This window comes from Ahaetulla prasina, chromosome 1 (assembly GCF_028640845.1).
Source record: "Ahaetulla prasina isolate Xishuangbanna chromosome 1, ASM2864084v1, whole genome shotgun sequence".
NCBI classification, from domain to species: Eukaryota; Metazoa; Chordata; class Lepidosauria; order Squamata; family Colubridae; genus Ahaetulla; species Ahaetulla prasina.
In genome coordinates this window covers 209131498-209157754 of record NC_080539.1, presented here as the reverse complement: position 1 = coordinate 209157754, position 26257 = coordinate 209131498, and the positions used below count along the sequence as shown (strand labels likewise).

Here is a 26257-nt window from a genome sequence, read left to right as displayed (position 1 = left end):
AGCGGCTTCATGTAGATGTTGAACAGCAGGGCGAGAGAATCGACCCCTGTGGGACCCCACAAGTGAGGCCCCTCGCGGTCGACCTCTGCCCCTGTCAACACTGTCTGCGACCGGTCAGAGATAGGAGGAGAACCACCGATATCGGTGCCTCCCACTCCCAATCCCCCAACCGCGCAGCAGGATACCATGATCGATGGTATCGAGCGCCGCTGAGAGGTCTAATAGGACCAGGGCAGAGGAATATCCCTGTCCCTGGCCTCCAGAGATCATCCACCAATGCGACCAAAGCTGTCTCCGTGCTGTATCCGGGTCGGAAGCCGGACTGGAACGGGTCTAGATAGACATCTTCATCCAGGTGTTGGGGCAGCTGTCGCGCCACGGCACTCTCTACAACCTTCGCAACAAAGCGAAGGTTGGAGACTGGACGATAATTACCCAAAATAGCTGGGTCCAAAGAGGGCTTCTTAAGGAGGGGTCTCACCACCGCCTCTTTCAAGGCGGCAGGGAAAACCCCGTCTAACAAAGAGGCGTTGATAATCCTCTGGAGCCAGCCTCGTGTCACCGCCTGAGTGGCCAGTACCAGCCAGGAAGGACACGGGTCCAGTAAACATGTCGTGCCGTGAAGCCTCCCCAACAACCTGTCCACGTCCTCGGGAGCCACAAGGTCAAACTCATCCCAAATGTGCTCAACAAGACGTGCCTCCTCTCTCTCGCTTGGATCATCCCAAATTCGGTCCAGACCGTCCCTCAGCTGAGCGATTTTATCGTATAGATAACCACTAAACTCCTCGGCTCGTCCCTGCAAAGGGTCATCCCGCACCTCCTGATGTAGGAGAGAGCGGGTCACCCAGCTGGGGCGGCGGGCGGTTATCTGCCGACGCAATGAGGGTGGAGGCGTAGGAGCGCCTCGCTTCCCTCATTGCCACTAGGTAGGTCCTAGAATAGGTCCTAACTAGTGTCCGATCAGCTTCAGTTATGAATATATGGGCTTCCTTTTCATGTACATTTTCTCTCCTTGGTGCATTTGCTATAAACTCAGAGAGAGTTAATTTGATGTAGTACTGGAATGTCAAGCAGATCTAACATGGAAATAATTTTACTCCATCTTTTGCTGATTATCAGTGCTCCTTGTATGTTCCCTAAAGATAGTCTTCAAATATCCAAATTGCTTGCCAGTCTGGAATTAGATAAACATAAGGTGATCTTCAAAAACTGGGGAACCATTATGAAAATGTGTGATTAGTCAAATGTTTAATTACATTAAGTAGTAACACCTACACAAGTCAGTCTGTAGTGTAGAAACTGAACACAGAGGATGCCTTGTGATTGCTGATCTCTGTCATACTTTTAGATTGCTCAAGTTTTACAATCTTTACTGAGGTGCAGCCACACATTCAAACTGCTAATAGCGTAAACCATAACCTCTTAGCACCCTCTCAATCCTCTGGCTGCCATTTTAATGTCATTTCCTATAGTTTTGAAAGTACTGCAGCTTTGCCCTCATTATGGAAATATTGAACCTATCACAATTTGGTGGCTATTTTTTTTCCCCAGTGATAAAAATGTGATTGGAAAAATTAAAGTGCTCTGAAAAACAAGATTCCCCAGCAAAGGGAACGCTAACAAGAAAGAATTGCAACAGGAAAATCTAAAGAAAATTCATTTCACAATTTATCCATGATCACCATAAATCCAAGATTTTCTAGGGTAGGTTTAGGATTTTTTCTAAAATCAAAATAGATATGAAATCTAGGTTAGCAAGTGTGAGGGTCCATGAATTCTTTATCCTTTTTGTAGTTGCTTTTATTTCCACTGATATGGGTATTGTTTGTGCCATTTCAGCGATATGTTAATGACCAGACACTTGAATTCCTTTGTTCCTCTAGGCCCATTTCTAAAATTCTGCCCTTTTTAATTTTTATATGGCCTTGCAGAAGTAAAAACGAAATCATTGGCTTATGGAAAAGCAGCGTTGCCCGGATGCAGTAAGTGCTAAGGCAGCACTCCAATGGAAAAATGTTCTTTGTTATACTAGCAAAAGGCAGTAGGCATTCATGCCAGCAGAGATATCCATGCATGGAGAGTCAAAGGGGGAAACAATACAAATCCCATTCATTTTATACAGGTAGGATTATATAAATTTTACCCACATAATGTCACAGACATCGATCAAATGATTGGAACTCATGTTGCAATGGCATAGAGCTTCTTTCACCATTCTGAGGCAACTCCCCAATCCCACAGATACCTCTGCTCTGTAGGACAGAAAAAAAGTATCATGGAGTTTGGGGGAGCCATTTTGACCAAACCTTCAGAGAAGCAAAGATGCACTTCAGAATTTGCCTTCAGGTTACAGTTGGGTCAACAGTTTTAATTAACATAACTCTTATGTCTTTCACATTCTTTGTCTCTGGCTCTCCACTGAAGGTAAATTAATACCTTTTAATTGATTATAGTTTTTCTTCTACACATGGTTTAATTCAGTGGTAAAATCCTGCCAATTCTGTCCTGCTTGCGTGAGCCGGTAGCGCCCGCGGCGCATGGTTCGATGAATCGGTAGCAGCGGCAGCACGAGGCTCCGCCCACCCTCCTGGACATCGTTACTTCCTGGTTTTTAACCCTCTGCGCATGCTGAAAACATTCTGTGCATGTGCAAAGGGTCAAAAATCGGACGCGACGATGGCGCATGCACACTTCTGAATTGGTAGGGAAGGTAAGTAGATTTCACCCCTGCTTTAATTGTGTTAAATGATCTACTTTCCTCCAAATCAGAAAATATATCAAAGTATGTATGAAAGACATTTACATATTGAGAACCTAAGTAACTAGAATGGGTGACATTCAAATCCTTCTTTTACAGAGCCAAGATCTTACTCACCAAAAATATTTAGCCTCGTAGAGTTCTGCTGAGCAGTTTAAAACCAGGAATTTAGCTTTAGCGAGTTGCAGTCTGGCTTTTATATTATTTCTTTTTCTCTTGCTTCTCAAGCCTTTGTAACATTTAAATAACTCACAGCTAGAGGGCCATATCCAACTCCCCATGCTGTGCTAATGATTGTGTTATACTTAATGGTATATTTATTAATGGGGGTACTTCAGAGAGGGTGAAGGACAGTGGATCAACCTATGTGTATACATATCTGAAATTGCAAGCTGGATCCCCGGGGTACAGTATACATTTAGATGCTGCTATAAATGTTTTAGAACTGCAGTTAAAGAGTTCTACACGCTACATCAGAGAAAATGCAAGCCCGGCTGATAGAGGGTCACTGCGGCTCTTAAAGCAGCTGTTCCAAATGACTACAGGAGGTTCTATGCTCCTTTTCTCACAACAATTTTGGCATCTAGTAGGAATGTGTTTAAAGGTCATTTTAAAAGTGCTACCACACCATGCATTCAAAAAAAAAAAAAAGTAGTTAAAAACACTGGAGAGGGGGCTGCTATGAGGCTTCTAATTCAGCTGTGATTGCTTCCTGGGAAATCATCATCCACAGCAAGACTCCTTCTAAAAGGGCTTAGAGAGCCCCTGCCACCTGAGAGAGAGAGAGCCATAGAACCATAAAGTGGGAAGGAACCATTTACCCCATCAAACCCAACTCCCCATTAGGAACAGAAATCCAAATTAAACATCCATGATAGCTTCTGCTAGAATATATGCAGTGAAAGAGGTGGGGGTGGGGGACAACTTCTCTAGGTACTGTATTTTTGGGAGTATAAGACACACCTTTTCCCCCCAAAAAAGAGGGTGAAAATCTGGGTTCATCTTATACTCTGAATGTAGACCCACCCAGCTTCTCAAACGGAGGTTTAAGAGGCTGAAAAAAGCATCAGAAAAGAAGCCCCCAAATAGAGCTTCATAAAAGAAGCTCCCAAACAGAGCTTCAGAGGCTTTTTTTCTAAAGTTCTGTTTTGGAGGCTTTCAGAGACAGAAAAAAGTTTTTTCTGAAACAGAGTTTCAGAGGCAGAAAAAAAAAGCAAAAAAAAAAGCAAGGCACAGAGCTCACAACCAAGGAACCTGTTGCTAAAATTCACCTCTGGGAACAGCTGATTAGGGGTATTCTGGGAGGCTGATCCACCTGCCAATCAGCTTTTTTCTTATTTTCCTCCCCAAAAACTAAGGTGCGTCTTATACTCTGAAAAATACGGCAATTGGTTCTATTGCTAAATTCTCTTACAGTCAAAAAGTTACCCTCCCCTTCCTAATAAGTTAAACTTTGACTTCCTGCAACTTAAATCTGTTATTCCAGAATGAATAGGTCTTGACTTTCTGTGACACATCCTTGCAGATATTTTAAGAACACTGTCAAATCCTCCCTTACACGTCTCAAAGCTCAGTATTGCCTTTTCCTTCAAATCGTTCTTCATTTACATTCTACTCTCTATCCATCCTAGTTGGATTTGCTATAAGCTGAACCCAGCTTGTGTACTGACAAAGATCATATCAGTGGTGGTATTGAGCCGGTTCTAACAGGTTTGGGTGAACCGGTAGGGGCGACTGTAGGATGCCCTGCCCACCCAAACGGAAATCATGATGTCCCATTTTTCCATGTTTTTGAGGCTCTGTGCATGCACAGAAGGTGTTGCACATGTGTGGAAGATGCTCGCGCGCACACATTTGCAAATCGATACGGAAGGTAAGTGAATCTTCCCTGGACTGGATCCTTCTGCTGTGATGAGTCTGACCCATATAGAATAAAGTCATGGTCCTTCTTCCCCTGATTTGGAAATTACGTTGAGGCATCCTAAAGTTACATTTGCCTTTTGGCAGCCAAATCAAATGGTGAGCAGGTAGAATAGGAAGAACCTTTTCACAGATATTCTCCATCATATATGTGCCCAATTGATATTTTCCCTAAGAACTTTGTCTTGATTACATTTCTCTAACCTATCATGATCAATTAAAATTTTCTAAATTAGTAAATCTCTATCTGTTATTTTAGCTTTCTAATCCAATTCTGAACCTTCTGCAAATCTAATGAGTATTTTTTTTTTCACCTCTTTCTCAAACCCATTAATGAAATTGCAAAAGAGCACTGGGTTGAGGACCAAACAATCCCAGTCCTCCTTTGAATAAATCCCATCCATTTGCTCTATTCTAATTATGAGAATCCTATCTCTAGATCTCAATTATTAAATTATATTTCTTTCCTGTAATTGTTGAAGTTAATTATGTTCATCGTTTTTTTTTAAATTGATATAGTATATAGAAATCCTTGTGAATAGTGTTCTTTGTTATGTTTATGTCATTTTCTTTAAGAGGGTACAAATCCCCATCCAGTTCATACTGAAGGCATCATTCAAGCTACTTCTGGGTAGAAAGTATTAACTGATGACAGAATAACATAACAACAGAATACTAGAGTTGGAAGGGACCATGGCAGTCTTCTAGCCCAACCTGCTACTCAAGCAGGTAATACTATACCATTCTAGACAAGTGGCTGTCCAGTCTCTTCTTAAAAGTCTCCAGTGATGGAGCACCATTATCATTACATCATCATTCTAGTGGGGAGACTTGTGGGGGTTCATTTCATTTCCCATCAAAGCGCTGGAGTGAATGAAGGGAGCTCACTCCACCATGCAGCAGCACTCAGGTCTCGAACACAAGCTTGTTAACCTCCAACCCAGCTGCATAACTATGTGAGCAACCATGCTCCTAGGGTACAAGTCATTCTTGGATATAATTTCATCAGAGTTTTCTTCTCCAACCTATGCTCCTGAGGAACTCAATAATCTCACAATCTGCAACCAAACATTATTGCTATTCAGTTTGAAATGTAATAATAGTTTACCATCCAGAAAATGCTGTTCTAGACCCTGGAAACCCAATCTTTCCCACGGACATAATTTTGACAGGCAGTCAATCATTTTCTATATTCTTCTTTCCTTGTCTAGTCCTCTTTTCATGGACTGAAAGGATGACTAAGAATACCATCTGAGCTCGTGAGTTGTGGAGCTTCCGTCCCCTAGTTTCGAAGCTGCCTCTAATTGGTCTTGGCAGTATCATTGCAGATCCAAAAGTCAAATTCAAGACAAATTCTTCCTTTCTGACACAAAAAGTCTATGGAAAATGCTCAATTGTTATTCTGTCCTTGTAGCTTGCAGATACTTTAATTGGCTAGTTCATTTGCCCAGATAGCTAGTAGTTAAATGTAGACTCAAATCACAGTGCATTTTCCATAAAAGATGGTTACATTAGACCAAATGAAAGATTCAACAACTATATATGTGCTCAGTTTTCCAGGAAACAGAATTTTTGTGTTGGAAAGAAATGTGACCTAATTAATGAGGCTGAGTGGAATACTTGAATATTTTTGCAGCAGACTTCTCCGTGTGGTAAAAGTTTTATTAGATCCGTGTTGTTATATTTCTTTTTTTTGAAATTGTAATTGTCTTTACCACAATAAATATTAATGCATATTATTTATATCAAAATCCCTCAAGCCACCACAGTAAACAGCAGGGGTTCTTGGTGAGGAATGTAGAGTGCTACTAAAACTAACATAAAATGTCAAGCAGTTGCATACATTGATCTGTGTTCAAAGAATCATTGGTAATATTTAATACCAGGGTAGTCTTAAAAATTCCAAGAGGAAAAAAAAAAGTTAGAGAATGGTTTGTATATGCAGGTTTTATCTAACAGAAATCTGATGTTGATTGGGGGTTTTAAAGTGAGTCATCAATGGCCAAATACCAAGATCCATAACTCAAGAAGGCTGTAAATGGGATCCTCTTAGCGATTAGTATTCCTCAAGCTGACCAGTGTCCCTAGGAATCATAAGGGAAAGAAAAGCAAGGGGCAATCCATTCACTCTCATTCAATGTCCTTTTCTACAATTTATTGGCACCTAGGTTGTGTGGAGTATGGTTCTAAGAATTCTAGTTCATTATGAGTTATATTAATATATTTGCAGAACGTCAAAACAGGAAATGCTGGCTAAGTGTAGGCAGTTACAGATATTGATCTCAGAGGAAAAGGACAAGTCAGTGGAAGAAGGGAATAGAAAGGAGGAAGAGGAGATCCCAATGAGAGAAGGGGTAGCCATTGAAAACATCTTTGCTCAAGAATCTCCAGGTTCTGGAAACTACCATACCTCTGAGAAATACTTCTGCATTTATTTTTACCACTTCTTTATTTATTTTTATTTTATTTATTTATTTGTCAAGTACGTATTAGATAATATATATAAGTATAAGCATGAATTGAATACATAAAATGAATACAACCAAAGGGAACATTAGGACAGGAATGATAGGCATGCTAGTGCTCTTATGCACACCCCTTACAGACCTCTTAGGAATGAGGTGAGGTCAACAGTAGCCAGTCTTAGGTTAAAATTTGGGAATTTGGGGATTTGGGGATTCTTACAACATCACAACAAAAAGCTTAGAAATTATTACAAAAAAAAGGAGAGCATTTCAATAAATATGGGGCTGAGATGGAATAATTACAGGTAACATATGATAATTTTACAGCTGCATTCATACTACCTTTTGTCATCTCCAAAAGAAAATATCCTAAGGGAATTCCTTTCATTGGGTTTTCTCAGTGGCAGTGCTGCTGTTATTGGAAAGGGGAATATATATCCTTGAAAAATCATTGGTGGGACCTTTTTTCCCTTGGAGAAATTGTTCACTTAGCCAGCATTATTTGATTGGGAATTCAGAACCACAACAAGTGAAGAGGAATTGAAATAGGAACAGGGGGAATCTTAGAAGACAGCTGGTGAGCCTGTGGAACTGATTAGTTGCATTAAATGAGAGTTGTTTGGCTAACGGAACGAAGCTGTATGTTTCAATTTTTGATGAATGGGTTGTGTGTTGCTTGTTTGCCAAGCATATGGTCTGAGGATGATGGGTTTACATTTGCAACTGGTCATATGGCCTGAAGTTGATTGGATCATAAGAATTCACTGATCATATAGCCTGAAGTTGATTGGATCATTTGAAATGCAGACACCATATTGATCTGTGATTGGCGTGCATGGTGACTTGCCTGCCTGGTATAAAGCTTATGAAATTCTGTCTAGTTAAGCTGTTAGATAGTGTTGGAGAGGTCCGTGCGTGGCACCAAGATGCTAGATACTGCTGACATAATCTATGCTGGCACCAATAATATTGGAAAATGAAATTAGCCAGCCCAGGAAGCCACATGCACATTGAAGCCCAAGATCACTAGGAATAAAACTGAAAATAAAGTTTTAACACTGTAATGCTACCTATGGTGCATTTGCATCTGGTTACCATACTTGGAAAAATTAAAACAGAATTGTGAAAAATGCACAAAAGAGCAACCAAATGAAGAGGGGACTCGAATACTTTGTGTATAAGAAAAGGCTAGTGTCTTTGGGACTCCTTCACTTGGAGAAACAGCGATAGACAAAAGAATTGGTTAATATGGATTGAACCATGTAAAGCCTGGGGAAAAAATGGATTAGAAAAAATTTTTTCTCCCTCTTTCTAAACACGAGAGGCAGATGCCATCCAATGAAGGAGACTGAAAACAGAGAAAAGAAAACATTTCTTCTTAGAACCAATCAGTGGTGGGTTCTAACCGGTGTTACCACCAGTTCACTTCATGCACGCGCTTTGCACGAGCGCATTGACTGACTGAACAGCTGAGGCATTGCAATCAGCTCTGCCGCGCCTTTCAGCTGCGCCAAAAATGGAGGGATAAAGGTAGGTGTAGCTCAGGGGCGGGCAGGAGGGCCCAGATGACGGTAGGAGAGAACCGGTTCGCTGTCACTGCAACATCTCCACTACCGGCTTTCCTGAACCGGGGAGAACCGGTAGCAACCCATCACTGGAACAAATAATTTATGGAAATCATTTCAGCCTGACAGCGTGATGGCCATTTAAAGGGGGATTGGATAAATTCATGGATTCCTAATTAGTCTTGAAGTCTCAGTGTTATTTGAGGCTGAAAGAAACCTCACTTCCAAATACCAGCGCAGGGGGGCAATGATGGCAGAGAGGTAGGTTTCCATTTCCAACTTGAAAGTACTTCCAAATAAGTCCCTTTGAGAAACAAAATTCTGAATTAAATGGCCTGTTTGGCCTGTCACAGCAGGGGTGCTCTTATGTTCTTATCCACTTCTCTGTCCCCAGCTTCTTTGTCCACAAATGTTGAAAAGCAATTTGTGCTGTATGAAGAATTAACGCTGCTGGTGACAGAAGTTATAAATTACTAGCAACTATTCCGTAAAAGCCTAAGAAAGTTTGGTTATAACACTGTCTTTAGAACTAAAAAAAAAAAAATGTCAGTACAGGTAATCCTCCACTTATGACCACAACCGAGACTGGAATTTCCATCACTAGGTGAGGCAGTCATAAAATGTGATGGCACTTAGCAGCAGCAACTCTCACACTCCCCATTGCTATCATTAAGCAAATTCTATAGGTCATTAGCTGAGGACTCTTCCCAAGTCAAGCCATTTGAGGCTTGGTCCCTTCCAGCCCCAAACTAAGGTAAGGTAAGGTAAGGGACTGCTTCTGACTGCACCCACCCACACATTTCCCCCTCCCATCTGTGCCCTTTTGATTGCCTGAACCTTTTTTTGCAGAGTGGCAACCAGTCTCAGAACTGCACTTCTTGCCTCTCTGTGTCTTATGGCCTTCTTGGCATGCCACAGCTCTGAGGTTGCAAGAAGGCCATAAGCTGCAACATTGCACAAAGCTGCAGCTGCCCCTAGAAGCCTCAGCGCCACCCCCTCCCAGCCCTGCCAGGTACTGCAAAGCCACCATGCCCTGGAAAGTCCCAACAGCACAGCCCAAAGCCATCACAGCCCCAACAGCAAAGGTGGAGCATCGCTGGAAGACCAAATAACATGGTGCAAAGCTACAGAACCATAAGAAACTCTAACAGCATGGTGCAAACAGCAGCCCAACTGCCCTCACTGCCCTATGCACCGAGACCAGTGGTGGGATTCAGCCGGTTCTCTCCAGATCATGAGAACCGGTAGCAGTGACTGTGGGAGGCTCCGCCCACCCGCCCAGATGTAATGCATGACTACTGAGCATAAGTGCACGTTCACATTTGTGAACCAGTAGGGAAGGTAAGTGAACCCTACCTCTGACCAAGACCCCTGCCACCCCACATTCAGTGGTGGGATTCAGCCAGTTCGCACCACTTCGAGAGAACCGGTTGTTAACTTTCTGAGCAGTTTGGCAAACTGGTTGTTGGAAGAAATCATTAGGGCAGAGAACCGGTTGTTAAATTATGTGAATCCCACCACTGCCCACATTCCACCCTTCCCCATTTTTTTTATTTTTATTTTTTGCTCTTGCTGTTGCCTTTGTTGCTGCTCCTGCCCTGGCAGTTGCTGGCCACATGAGGGCATCTTACCCAAGTTTCATTAGGAAGCCATCGAATGCAACCTTGGCAAGAAAGTTTCATGCAGCCAAAGTTGCCCCACAAATTGTCAGTTTGGGCATGCTTGGTCAATAGCAGGAGCAAGAAGATAGAAATGATCAACTAGGGTGGCAGGGATGGCAGAATGCAGGAGGTTGAAAAAGCATAGATGAGGGAGACATAGGTGGCAGGATAAAGTGGCCTTTGGTCCTAAGTATAAATAGGCTGCCAAGGACCCAATTTTTAGTTATGTGACTGCAACAGCTGTAACTTTAGCAATCAGTCTCTACCATGCTTTCAAATAGTCACTGAACAAATGGTTGTAAATCAATTACCTGTATATGAATATTTTTGACTCTAACTTGTCAGGATTATGTTGATTTTTTTAAAAAAAACCCTTTATATTGTAAAAGAAAACATTATTGCTGCATGGTTAGTTGAGCATTTCTCATGCATTTGAATTCCGTATAATTTGCACTGATGGAAAAGTTTTGTTTTGTTTTGTTTCAGTGCTCCAGGAAGTGGTCCTATGTTCAGATCCACTACGGTTATGGTCCGAGACAATTTTAATGAAATCCCTCAATGCGGTCTCATTGACTCTGCCAAAAAGGAACAAGACTTCAACTTTGCCCTGTTGCCCAGTTCGAAGACTGCTAGCAATGTTTCATCTGTTGCACCACTGATTCCTGAAACTCCTGCTAACAGTGGACCAGACATTAAGCTTGGAGATCAAGTACAGGGATTCCATGGGCATAAAGTAGGGTTTTCTTTTGCATTTCCAAAAAAAGCATCCATCAAACTAGAATCATCAGCTGCTGCTTTCTATGAATATAACGATGAAACATCAGCTGAACATGGAGTTAGTCGAAGAAGCCGGTTTGTTCCTGGGCCGGGGAATCTTCCAGTCTCATCAGCAGAAGAAATAACTTTGTGTTTTGATGAGAAACCTAGATCCATTACTCCACTGATAGAGAAACATGATGTTGACAGTGCAGAATCAATCCCAGCACAAGATTCCAATGGACCACCCACTGAAGGGAAGGGGATACAGCATTTCCCAGAATTGAGACACCCTGTTTCTCATTTAAAAGGGCCTGGATTGGTTGATTCGGACAGCTGTGGCACTGAGGTAGATTCTGCAGCATTACCTGATGAAATTCTAACCAAGGGAGATTTGGGGAGCCAAACCCTTCCTGTGGAAAGCAATGGTAACGAATCCACGGGAAATGAATGTGTAGTTCTACCGGTGAATGAAGAACATTTATCACAGCACAATACCCAAGAAGAAAATGATTCGAACATTTGCAATGATTCAGTCACTACTGAAGTTGAAATTAAAGAATGTACACCTGATGGACCAATTCCAGCTAATTCTGAAGGGGAAATTAGAACTCTGCCTAATAAACAAATTCCATCCAAAAGGCTTTGTGAGCCATTTGTTCCTGTGCTTAATAAACATGGATACAGCATCCTTCAGTGGCCATGTGAAATGTTACTTTACACAAACACAGAGCCATCGATTTCATACAGTTGCAATCCTTTATGTTTTGACTTCCGGTCATCAAAATCAAGTGAGTCTCTGGAGAAAAATAAACAGCCATCAAATATTCCAACTTCAACCCAGAAGGTTGAGTCGAGCCAGGATTTGGACTGCAATCTTCCAAATGAATCTCTTTCAGAGAATAGTGTTTGTGCAGCTGTGGCACCAATGTCTTCAACAGAGATCTGTACTCTTGAGAAAAAACAAGATGAATTATCCTTAGATCCTTCACAGTCAACTGGGAAAAATGAAACACATCAAAACATTCTCAAGTCTGCCAATGAACAAGAAAACAAAGGCTGGAACAAAAGGACACATGAAAAAAGATTTTATAGGAATAGGAAAAGGAAAAGGAGGAGAAAGCAATGCTATCACCATTATGAGGAAATGACTGAGCTCACTGCTAAAATTTCTCCAGTAGCCGAGCAGCAAAATAACTTTACTGAATTTGATAAACATCAGAAGCTTCACAGTACCTTGGAACAAGGCATAAATGAAAGTCAGTTAGGAGATTCAGTTTTGGAACAATTAGAGGAAACAGACAAAATTCCTGAGAAGGAGGACAATGACTATCCTAGGACTATATCTATAATTACACATGTCCATAGGAATCAAAGTCCTCAGACAATTTGTAACACAAATGACAATAGGAACTGTTGCATTAATTCCAACCATTTATGGACAAAGAGCAAGCCAATCTCTCACAGACAATCAAATAAAATGGGATCTAATTCTGGAAGCTGCAATTCAGTTTACTCTAGACCATTTTGTAATTGGACTACCACAAGACAATGCAGTAGCCCAGACCATAAACATTTAAGCCATTATCCGGATAAAAAATGCACAAATCAGTCACAACCCATAAAAAGAGCCTACCATTCTGTCATCGATGAACCAGAAAGATCCTACAGAAAGCGAAGATATCATACCCACTCTTATTCTTCCGATGAAAGTTCAGCGGCACAAACATGTTTTTCCGAAGAGAATGTCAGGCAACTAAACAAATTAGAAGTAACTTGTAAACCGAAACGGAAACGAAGGAGAAAAAGAATCAGGATTCGTGATATAATTATAGAGAGAAGACCAGGAAAGAACATCAGTGTTGGATCGCCAACAGAAGTTGTGAAGTTTGAGGATCCCCCCAATAAATTAACTGAAGAAAATCCAGAGCAAACAAATTCCCATTCCAGTGCAGATTATGCAAAAAGCGTAGAAAACAAAATGCAGCCAGTCGGAAGTCAAACAGATTCACCATCTGAACATCTAGTTTCATCAGAAAATATCCAAGACTCAAACTGTTCCATCTCAGAGCCTACTCCTTGTCTGGAAGAATCCACACTTTCTGTTTCTCCCGTTATTGAAGATAGCACTTCAGCAACGGGGAAATCCGAGGATATGCCGGAAGGACAAAAACAGAAAAATGAGAATGCCCCTGAAATCCAGGCTTCCCTTAAAACGTCCACCTTTGAAAGAAATCGAAACCAATCTCCCCCTAAAGGCTTTCTGTGTCCCAATGAAGTTGCTGAGACTGCACCACAGGAGAAGCGAAACCCATCGGCCAATGAGTGGCTGAGGTACGCCCCGGATATATTGAACAATATGCCTCCTTTGCACTTGAAGGAAACTCACATGAACAGCCATGCTTTCTTAACCACAGAACAGATCCTCGCTCCATTCACCTTCCCTGAACATGCTCTACTCTTGCCCAACGAAAACCATGACAAATTCAAGGATCTGCAGCTGGAGGCCTACCACCAGATCATCCAGCAAAACATGTTGGCGAGTAAGATGAAGCTGACCTTTCCTCCAGCTGCACTCCAACCTTCCGGTGCTCCTCTCCCGCCCCTCCCCTTGCAGCAGCAGCCTCTCTGTTCTACCTCTGTCACCATGATCCACCACACTGTTCTTCAGCAGCATGCGGCGGCAGCAGCTGCTGCCGCTGCGGCTACAGCAAGTACATTTAAGGTCCTTCAGCCTCACCAGCAATTTCTTTCCCAGGTCCCAGCTCTTTCACGAGTCCCTTTACCTCATTTGTCCCTTGGGCCAAGGCTATGCCCTACAGGCCACGCAGCCATGGTTGGGCCACCCCAGTTGCCCATCATCCCAGCATCAATTCTCCACTCGAGCCATTTGGCTTTTCCTCCTTTGCCACACACCCTGTTCCCATCCCTCCTATCCCCTCACCCTGCTGTCATTCCATTGCAGCCCCTCTTTTAAGACCCTCTGAACAGTTTAAATGAAAGAGGAAGTCTTACCTTGAAGGAACACCAACAGCGTTGCTCAAAATCCAGGAGAAATCCCTCTAGGAGTAGCCTAAAATTAAAAGGTTGTTAAAGCCTCTGGACTAGGAATTTATTTGCTATTGGATTAACAATGCAAATATTTATGTGTAAAGTGCAGATTCATAATAAAGTTAAAGCACTGAATAGTCTTTATATAGATATAGATATAAATGTATGTATGTATGTATGAAGATCATGATTTAAAATATGTTAACATGTATATAAAATATATTTATAGTACTGTAACTTATGTTGTAAAGTATGCACCTTGTTTTTTTAAATATATTTGTGTATTTGCACCTAAGTAATGTTTAGACAAAGCCGATGCACTATGTTTTGTACAACATTCCTTATAAACATAAATATAGTGAGAAAATTTCTCCTGCAATAATCTTCATTTGTTATGAATTGAAATTTGTTGGGTTTTTTTTTTTTTGACAAAGCATTTATTCTCAGCCTTATATATACTTTTTTCTACCATTTAAAAAGTAGTTTCCTCTAGATTTGGATAATCAAAGTTCCAAGCTTACAGTGATTTATCATTAAGGCCAGGAAGCAAAATCCTTAAGGGGAGCAATCTTATTGAACAGAAGACAAAGGGTAATTGATCTGATTGTATTAGCAGCTTGATGCTGTGGATTGAGACAATATTGCCCAATTTGTGATATGCCTGAGTGGCTAATTTGAAAAAAAAACAAAATCTAGAGGAAAGCAGAAGAGAAAGAGAGAGAGAGAGAAAGAGAGATGCTGTATTTTGGTTAATAGCCAACATCTGGATACACAGAATTATTCCAAAATCCAGTTCTAGTCAAATCGTTACTCCTCTGGTTTTCCTAACTCTTCTAATCCAATATAGCCTTCCCATCATTTAGCCTGCCTGCCTCAAGCAGCCTGTCACAGCCACAGGAACTGCTGTTGGTTCCATCTTCTTTATACTTCATACTCACGCTGAAAATAGCTAAACTCCCTGCTAACTCCATCAACACAATCCACACGTAACAGAGGCAGGTTCAGCGTGGGAATTTAGCAAAGATCAGTTATCCCACCTTAAAACATTTAGAAATATTTGGCAGTGAATCACTTTGCTATGATTTTTCCCCCTGCCAATAATAAATGAGGAATGGATTGTGATCTTGATGGCAAGCGGTGGCTATGTATTCCTAAAGATTATAGTGCTGGGTAGAAAGCTCACAGTGGGACACGATGGCTCAGAGGCTAAGATGCTGAGCATGTCGATCGAAAGGTCAGCAGGTCAGCGGTTCGAATCCCTAGTGCCACGTAACGGAGTGAGCTCCCGTTACTTGTCCCAGCTTCTGCCAACCTAGCAGTTCAAAAGCACGTAAAAAATGCAAGTAGAAAAATAGGGACCACCTTTGGTGGGAAGGTAACAGTGTTCCGTGCGCCTTTGGTGTTTAGTCATGCCGGCCACATGACCACGGAGACGTCTTTGGACAGCGCTTGCTCTTCAGCTTTGAAATGGAGATGAGCACCGCCCCCTAGAGTCGGGAACGACTAGTACATATGTGCGAGGGGAACCTTTACCTTTACTTTAGAAAATTCACGAGACAAGTAATCAGCTTCTAAAAATATGAAGTCTTTCTCATGTTGTGTCTGTTTTCTGGTAACTATAATTTTCTTTTTTAAATAATAATACAAAAGCAGTTTGTCATTGCTTTTTTTTTCTAGGATTTTTTTTTACATTAACTGTCTAGCCTATATTTCTTCATGCTCTCCCATCTAAATGCTCCCTTGTTCCAACACTTCTTAGTTGGTCAACATTACTCCAAATTAGCTATTTAAGATAGGCTTTCAATTTAGTAGGTACAAAATATTTTTTATTTAAGACGGCTTTATGGACAGAAATGGTTTAGGCATTTCTTAGACTTCAAGAAATCTCAGCAGTCTAGATGTAGGCTCCTAGAATTCCTCAGCCAGCCCCACCAATCCTTAAAGTTCTCAAGTTTGGAGAACACTGGTTCAGGTAAATAAATGGAACTATCCAAAAAATAATAGTTGAGCAAGGCATATTGAATTACTCTCAACAGATTTTGAATAGACAGAAGAAAATATTGTACAATAGGGTACAGTATAGCACATATAGAGTCATGGTGGCAGCATTCAAAACAAGCTACAGTGATGTCAAAATGACAGGTAATATAATCACGAGTTATATCCACGCCACAACATCTGACACAAGTATGTAAGTCATGATATTTGCGTGATGATGTCATCACAAATATGTCATTTGTCTCCCATTCTCCTATGCAAGCATCCATGGCCACCAGACCAGCACAATCATTGTTGCTCAGAAAGAGAAGAAGAAACCGTGTATGTTCATGTAAAGTTCCTTAATTACTTCATTCTTTCCAATTTAATTACTCTGAACTCTCTTTCCAGAGGAAAACCTGGTGAGAAATCTAGTCCCAGTTTGGTCAACAACAGGTACAATCCAATGCCACTAATAATGCTGGCTGAAACTGATGAAAGTTGAGTTGCAAAGCCTCTGGAGACCTGTCTTAATCATAGTTGCAATACTTTTTATTAACATTTTTTTGAACATTGATCTTGAGCTGTCAGCAGCTGTGCACAAAGAAGCATAGAGAAATAAAATGATGTGTGTAAAAACCAATCCTTAACTTTGCATTCAAAGAATACTACAGTATTGCAAGAATAGTAGCATCCTTACACTTTTGACTGATCCTTAAATAGACATGACCTTTACATCATAGAATCAGAACTTAGATCTTACGTCTGATTTTTTTCTCAGGGTCACACTGCCACTGTTACATTCAAAACAGATCACCTCGCATTTTGTCTCTAGTATTCCTCTTACTTTGCTTATGCTACATTTATTCATTTCTTTTAAATACCAAAAAGTGATGCTTGGAATGACTAATAATCAACTAAGGATAAAATGACAAGTTATAATCAAAAAGTTTAAACACCAAAACGAAAAGGACCTTGCAACACATCCTTGTTTGCCTTGCAGGTCAGAATGATACAACATGACGGGTTTCTTAGAAATTTTTTGAATTCCAGTCCAAAGGTGATGACAGGGTAGAACTGAGAACAAAAGTGATAGACTAGAAGTAGGGCCTCTGGTGGCTCAGACTGTTAAGACAGTCTGTTTTAAAACACAGCTGCTTGCAATTACTGCAGGTTCAAGTCCCCCCAGGCCCAAGGTTGACTCAGCCTTCCATCCTTTATAAGGTAGGTAAAATGAGGACCCAGATTGTTGGGGGCAATAAGTTGACTTTGTATATAATATACAAATGGATGAAGACTATTGCTTAACATAGTGTAAGCCGCCCTGAGTCTTCGGAGAAGGGCGGGATATAAATGCAAATTAAAAAAAAAGTATCACATCTTCATATTGAAGTTTGGCCTCTGGGTGTCAAAAGTTGGAAGGGGAGCTCTCCTTTCCCTGGTGGTTTTCTGTGAATATCTTGCCAACAGTCATGAGAAAGTGTAATTGGGCCAAGAACGAGATATTAAAATAGTTGATTCAATAGTTTCTTGGTAAATCAAATAATAAACCAAATTATTTTTAATTTGCAAATGTGCTTATTTCTTGAAATTCAATATGCTTGCTTCCTGATATTCTGTCGGCTGCAATCCTATGCAGTTTCTTCCATCAGCAACAGAGGGAGAAGCTGACCTTCAGAGCTGAAATCTAAATTAAATTCTCTGAAAAATATAACAAGTTTTTTCTAGTATTTGTTATATTGGATGTTAATTTAGCTGTGTTGTACCCAAAATTTACTTAGATAGGATATGGATTTACAGGATTTACAGCCTCCTGATTCTCAAGAAGGGACTGATACATATTTTAGCCATGATTGTTCATCCATTTCCTCTCTCTCTCCCTCCCTCCCAGAATAGGAGAATGGAAATACTGCTCTTCTGTCAAGTGTGGACATCAGGTAATTCTGGCAGTTCAAATGTATCTAACAGTTTATTGCATGCTAAAGCTCTCTACAAGAATCTGAACTGCTAATGGTTAAAGCAAATTGGCAGTAGTTAAAAGGAATTCAAGGTGGGCTGGACTTTGATCTTTTGTGGGCACAGAGGAACTCAAGACAGATGACAGATGACCCCTCCCTCACGCTCAGTATGGTCATCTTCTACATCTTCCTTCTTTTCCACTTCGCAGGATTTATGTTAGCAGGGCTTCGGACCTCCAGGATGTTTGTTATCAGCACTTGCCTAAGACCAGTTCCACAGATCTCAAGGATTATCTCATCTTCTGAAGTAGGAGATAGGTGGTCCTTTAGTCCTGCCTTGAAAACAAGGGCAAAAAAAGTTGCTACCAACAAAGGGCAGCAGTTGCCATGCTTGCTATGCTTGCTAAACAGAGGGATAGAATCAAGATCATGTGAAGTGTTAATACTGGAATACTGCATTCAGTTTTGGTCACCACGATGTAAAAAAGATGTGGAGACTCTAGAAAGAGTGTAGAGAAGAGCAACAAAGATGATTAGGGGACTGGAGGCTAAAACATATGAAGAACAGGTGCAGGAACTAGGTATGTCTAGTTTAATGAAAAGAAGGACGAGGGGAGACATGATAGCAGTGTTCCAATATCTCAGGGGTTGCCACAAAGAAGTGGGAGTCAAATTATTCTCCAAAGCACCTGAGGGCAGAACAAGAAGCAATGGGTGGAAACTAAGCAAGGAGAGAAGCAACCTAGAACTAAGGAGAAATTTCCTGACAGAACAATTAATCAGTGGAACAACCTGCCTCCAGAAGTTGTGAATGCTCCAACACTGGAAGTTTTTAAGAAGTTGTTGGATAACTTTTTGTCTAAAGTGATGTAGGGTTTCCTGCCTAAGCAGGCGGTTGGACTAGAAGACCTCCAAGGTCCCTTCCAACTCTGTTATTCTATTCTATTCTATTCTATTCTATTCTATTCTATTCTATTCTATTCTATTCTATTCTATTGGAGGAAAAGGGGAAGGGAAAGGCTTCTTTGCACCATGTAACAGGATGGAAGGATTGATCTCAGAGTGACCAATTGGAACCCACCCAATTGCTGACCACCAATTGCTGACCACTCTCAGGCTCATTCTCTTTGCAAGTCCATTGGTGAACTGAATTTCTGCCTAGATTATTTTCATTCAGCTTCAGTTTTCCTCTGTGTCAGGCTGATTCCAAGATAGAAGCTCTGATCTAAGTACCTCCCCACTAATTGGTAAACAGCCCTTCTTAGAACCAGGTCAAGGGGCTTGTGTGGAGATATAAATCCAGTGGATTTATTTTAGAGAAGTGAGAATAGAAAGTCAATTAAAACTAGCAATTTTGAGGAAGCACCTAATTACAAGAATATCAGCTATGCTGGAATTCTTCTGTCAGTTCCCCCATAGCTTATATATTTTTACTCTGAATTATGCTGCCAAGCTTTGGAGAAGTTTAGCAAGTTTTGCTGTTGTTTTGTTTCTTCATAGTTTCTTTTTCTCTAAATCTCCTGGGTCCACACAATTAATTAATCTTTGGATTGCAATGATAAACTAAATGAGATTATAGATTTTGTTAAATTGCTTCTCGTTCCCAAAAGGGCCACATGGGTAATTGATTGAAAAGTTAATATGTTCCACCCAAATGAGAAATATCATTTTTTAACTTCCTGACCTTGGAAAACAGTGATTTGACCATTCCAGAAATATTTAGGAAGTTTATAATTACTCAGATAACATGTACAAGAGTTTGAAGGCGGGTTTTTTTTGTATGCTTGTCGGTTTGCTAGAATCAGGATCAGAACTCCCTCCTTAGATAACTTTTAATTTTTAACAAACTGTAACTGTAATTTGTCACAAACTGCCAAACTATAGAAAGAGGGAGTGGGAAATCACAACATAATCCTGAACTCAAATACATCTAGCTGAAGACTTCTGCACAGTTAAAGGTAACTAAAGAAAATCTAAACATCTGGAAATTCTCTAAATTCAAATTCCCTACTTATCATGTTCTGATATGTTTGAGAATCCAAGCACTTCCATTTGCATCAATAACAACCACCACCACCCTGGTCCTTGGAAAAGACTCAATAAGTAGATAAAAATGCAAATCCAGTCTAAATATCTGGCTAACTGTCATATACATAATCAAACATTTCAGAAATTCTCCCTTTGTGACTCTTTGTAACCACAATCTCTTTGTTCATTGCCACCACTCTTACCAGCTAATTTCAGGCTGACCTTGGCTTCTTTAAATAAACAGATAATTCAAGATCCAATGACACTTTTCAGCTCTAGCATAGGCAGTAATAAAAAACAAACAAACGTCTGGTATACTCTTATTCTCCTCATTTGGATAATTGGTGATCCAACTTCAGTGTGAATACATCCAACACATATTAATCCAACAAAGTACAATTAATGTATGACCTACCAGCAAACTAGTTAAATAACATTTGTATTATATTTATGTTGTTTCTATTGCAGTCTATTTTCTCAAGTATCCATATACATAATGATAACATCCAACACGTTCAATATACATCCCCCTACTATATTGTTTTATCATATTTCTTCAACTATTTTTTATCAACTGTAGAGACAGATTTTATAAAGCAGGTTGTGTATAAAATGTGATGAATTGCAAAATAAATTAATGTCTCTTGCTATAGAATATGTATATAAACCTTTTGTAGAGCATTCTAGATTTATGTAATATAACAATTAGACATTGAATCATGTTTTTCTGATAGTTTTCAGTCTCCTTTCCTCTTTTGGCCCTTTTAAAAGATTTTAAAAGATTTAATCTTCTCTTATTTGTCAGCTAGTGACATCTTTAAAGTTTCTTAGGATTTATATTCATAAATAAGGATTACAATTTTTTTTTGTATTTTTATTTGTAAAACAAATAAAATTGTACTGCTCTGTGGATTATATGATTTTTGTTCAAGTGTTCAGTGGTGAAATTTCAAATACATTTTCTACTTGCTACATAGATTATACATCACTAACATATTCTAGTGGAGAATACAACAAGGACCTTATACAACAAAAACCTTCTAGGACCATTTTTTATTTTACAAGCCTACATAGCTCAACTGCTCATTGAAAAACTTTAGAATGTTCTACCTTCTGCATTTTAAAGCTTCCTGAATCAGTGCTGAATCAGAACTTTAAAAGGTAAAAGTTCCCCTCGCACATATGTGCTAGTCATTCCCGATTCTAGGGGGCAGTGCTCATCTCTGTTTCAAAGCTGAAGAACCAACGCTGTCTGAAGATATCTCCGTGGTCATGTGGCTGGCATGACTCAATGCCAAAGGTGCATGGAACGCTGTTACCTTCCCACCAAAGGTGGTCCCTATTTTTCTACTTGCATTTTTTATGTGCTTTCGAACTGCTAGATTGGCAGAAGCTGGGACAAATAACGGAACTCACCCCATTATGTGGCACTAGGGATTCGAATCTCCGAACTGCCGACCTTTTGATCAACAAGCTCAGAGTCTTAGCCACTGAGCCACCGCATCCCTGAATCGGTGATATGTGATACAAAACTAGATAAAGGTACCAATATGGAGAAAATCTTTGCACACAATATTTTATGAATATTTTTTTCTGAATTTTGCCAAAAAATATTTTCATATATTTAGGTCCTTTAATATGAAAACAGTTATCTTTGTTTGCTGGAGGACACTTATATATTTTCTTTTTAAGATAAAAGTCACGGTACATGGAAAACCATGGAGATTATGGAAATCACCTAGGCAGATCTAGCCTTTGTTGTCTCCTTGTTTATTTAACCCTAGAATTTGGAAGGTGTTGGAAGAATTTTCTCAACATCCCTTAATGCTCTTTCCAAGACTGCTGGTTACACCTTCAAGTTCATCTCAATGGCCCGGAACCATCCCTCCCTACTTGCTCTTTCCAAGGCCTTCTCAACATCTCAAGCAACTGATACACAGGTAGCTATGAATGATATAACAAATGTATCAGCAATAGTGGTGAATATCTGTAGCTGTAGAATGAGGATTGAGGTTTGTTCTCTGAGCTTGTGGGTTGGTTTCTGAACATTTCAGTACTAGGCTAGGCAACATCTTCAGCAGAATTTAGGGAATGTCACATCAGGTGAGGGTCAAGTGATGGGGGTCTTGTGAGGGGTCAGATGTGGGTCGTGTGAAGAGTAAATTACAACAATGTAATTTAAAAAATCAACTGTGACAACTGCAAACAATTCTATGTGGGACAAACATCATGTCATTTAAAAACCAGAATCCATGAACACCAGCTGGCAGTCAATTGCCATGATCCCAAATCCCTAATCATTAACCACACTGACACTGAACAGCACCAATTTGATTGGGGCAATATAAGAATCCTTGGCCATGCTACTACCTGCCATGCATATGAATTTATCAAAGCCTGGCACTCCACAAGCAATTCCAGCAACAGACACCTTGACCTACCGCTAGCCTATGAACCCCTGAGAATCCAAATCAACCACATAATCAACTAGTGACAGCCCCATCTTTCAACCAATCCGCACAACCATTCCATCCCTCCCTACCAGCACTTCACTTCCCAATAATCCTCACCCAATGGGACCCCCCTCACCTCAAGACCCCTCACTAGATCCTCACCTGATGTGACCCTCCCATCACAATGACCACATAAAGCCGTTATAAGCAGAAGAGCACCAACACTGACATTCCCTAAATTCTGCTGAAGATATTACAAGCTCAGAGAATGAGCCTCCACCCTTATGAATCAGCAAGTTATGAGTTCAGCAGACCATTTGAAAAAATCTTCCAAGAACTTCTGTAGAGTTGATGAGAAAATGTGAGCTAGACTAGAGACCATTAAAGGGCAACAATGATGAATACCCAACATACATTATATTAATATGTCCATATCATACTTGATAGAAGTGGCAAGTGGCATGCTTCAGGTGTCAAGTGTAGACCTTGCATTATTCTATCTGCCTATCGTTTATCTATCTATGTATCTGACTCAAATGAAATGTTCAAAAATATGTTTGCAGACTCAAAATATATTTGGGGATAGCCAACACCTTAAATGGGCCGTGGTGTGGCTCAGGCTGTAAGATAGCCTGTTATTAAACACAGCTGCCTGCAATTACTGCAGGCTCGAGTCCCACCAGGCCCAACGTTGACTCAGCCTTCCATCCTTTATAAGGTAGGTAAAATGAGGACCCAGATTGTTGGGGGGAGGCAATAAGTTGACTTTGTATATAAATATACAAATAGGATGAGACTATTGCCTTACACACTGTAAGCCACCCAAAGTCTTCGGAGAAGGGCAGGATATAAATGTAAATAAAAATAAAATAAAATAAATGGCAGTATTAATATTCAGGAGGATGTTGATACATGTTCTGATCAAGGCTTCCCCAAAAAAGCACAAAGCAGAATCCTGGTCCCGACAAAACCCCTTTTATTAAACAAACATGAATTCTTGTCATTCACATTCATCAAAGGTCTGGCAAGCAGTCTTTCCAAGGTGAATTTATGACCACAAACCTTATATAGCTTGGAAAGCTGCCATGTAAATATTTTCCAAATGCAATGCTGTGCAAGGAATGACTTGGCACAGAGTCTCTGAGATTCATGGACAGATCTTCATACTCCTGAACCAAACGATAGAACAAACGAATTGTTTCCTGCAAAAGCCCACTCCCCTTTCGCTCCTCTTTTATTTCCTATGGGAGGGGGCATTCATCATCCTACCTGTGGCTTTACTCCCAAGTCAACCCTGATTTCTTAGCTGTTTTTTCTTCTGGCAGCTTTGCACATGCACACACTGGAAATGTTGTGCCTCGCTTGCTCCCCCCGACGCAGCCGGGCCCCTCTTATCTCCTGCCAGATGCTGATAGCGCTGAAGAATGTCCTGGCATGCCTCCAGCCCCCAGCCCTGGCACCATGCCCGGACAGGCCGAACAAACAAACCTCCCTCCAATAGCATGTGCACCTGAAGCCAGCCACGAGCTGGGATTACCAACAGCTGGAGACGAAACGATGCAATGGATAGATCCACACTTCCGGAGAATGGAGAGGCGACGTCACCAAAAGGAAGGGAGGGGCAGGCCTGACTAAGTGCTGAGTCATGGAGCCACACTCCATGGCCTATATAAAGGATCTGCTTTCTGGCGTTCTCTGAGTCAGGCAAAGTCTAACTTGGATTGCTGAAGTCACATCCTGGTCTCCTGCCTGCCCTGAGAACTCTGACAGAACTTTGGCAAAGCTGCAGAGGCTTTGCAGCCACGCTTGATACGGACTTCCCCGACCCGGCCGTCAGAGGAGGAGTGGGACACGACAGGAAACAGGCTCCACCTGTTCCTCTGCCTCACTGCTGTTTAGCTCCAGAGGCAGTTGATAACTGCCACATGGCCTTGGCCCCCTCTCTGCCTCTGATGCAGAGCCCTCGTCTGAGCCTTCCCCAGCCTCCAGGACTGGCCCATGTTCGTCCCCAACCTCCTCACTATCTGACTCTGCTGCCAGCTCTGCTGGCCACTGGCAAGTCACAACACTACACTATAGGAATGAGTAAAAACCAGCAAGATTAATTTCAAGGACAAAATGCATAGACCTACATTTGAATAGTAAAAAAACCAAAATCAAATATATGCCTATAGGATGTGGGGAGGAAACCACACTGTGTAACAATAAATATGAAAAGTCTAGATTTCTTGGTGAATCACAAGCTAAACATGAGCCAAGAGTGTGATAAGATGAAGAAACAAAAGAAGGAGTAAAAAAGGAAGAAGAAGAAATGTTACTCCATATCAACAGAAGTAAAGTGAACAAGATTCTTTTTTCCCCCCTATTCTGCATTGGTCACAGCACACCTAATATATTACATCCAATCATGGGCATCACATATTTTGGCAGGATGCTGCCAAACTGCCCAAAGGACAACAACCAGGATGATCGTATTCCTTGAGAGAAAAATTTATGAAAAACAGTTGGAGACACTGTTTATATTTAGTCTGGAGAGGAAAATAAACTGCAGGGAATCATGATAGCTGTGATCAAGTATCTGAAGAGATGTTATGTAGAGGATGTCTTATTGTTTCATAAGATTGGATAAGAAATAGAGGGCTTATATTTTGGTTGGACAGCAGGAAACATTTCCTAACAGCAAAAGCTGTTCATCAATGGAAGAAATCGTCTCAAGTCGTGAGGTATTTTCCTTCACTGAAGGTGGTTAAACAAGAGCTGGAGAACCAACCGTTGAGGTTTCTGTAATAACATATTTCTTGACCTGATCAGAAAGTTGGATAGTGTTTCCTGACCTTTAAGATGTGTAGACTTAAACTCATAGAATTCTTAGCAATGTCCATGCTGGCTGTGCAATTATGGGAATGGATGGAGGTCCATACCTCTTAAACTTGCTGAGGTTGGAAAATGCTGGACTAGATGACCTTTAAGATACTTTCTATCCCTTTCAGGGATTCAATAAAAACAAAACAAAACAAAACCCAACAGAGATCACATAACACATCAAGAGCATAGATGTCAACTCACTCCAATGGCCTACTTTCTAACTGAAACAGTCATCCATCACAATCCGCAGTGTATAGGTTTGAAATGAAAGTTAAACATTACTTATGTGCTTGGTTCAAGATATGCTTATTAGAGCTGTGCAGCACTTCATAAATAATTTTGAAAGGTACTTCAGAGCTCACAGAAGCACAAATATAGCACTTCTCTGCAACTCTTGAAAGCAGTGCATTTTCCCCATAATTGCAGAGTTGTTCTCTGTATTTGTCATGTGATTCTCAAGGGGGGGAAAATCTGCTTTCAAAACTTGCGGATAGGTGCTATATTTGTACTCCGTCTAGATTCCAAAATATTTTGGGGAGCATTAAATCCAGAGGATTGCTTGTCAGCAAATTTCACAATGATCGTCGAGGGAAAAAAGGCACCATGATTGCAATATATTTTACCACCTATGCTTTATGTCTCACTGTAGGAACTATATCAATCCAATGTTGATTTTTAAAAAAATTTTCTGGGAAAAATTGCATTTTCTTCTTCTGATACATTTCCCCCCTCACTAAATGTTTGTTATCACATGCTCTGCAACCATGCTTGCCCCCCAAAGTGAAATATAACGACAT

General features: G+C 40.7%; 1 protein-coding gene across 1 annotated transcript in view; it reads left to right on the top strand.

Moving 5' to 3' along the window:
* Nucleotides 1–14142, top strand: part of ZNF804A (zinc finger protein 804A) — a 297820-nt gene extending 283678 nt beyond the window's left edge. Inside the window, exon 4 of the mRNA XM_058189216.1 lies at nt 10859–14142. Coding sequence (XP_058045199.1) covers nt 10859–14105 — 3247 coding nt within the window. The 3' untranslated portion in view covers nt 14106–14142. The remainder of the gene's footprint in view (nt 1–10858) is intronic.
* Nucleotides 14143–26257: the final 12115 nt, after the last annotated feature.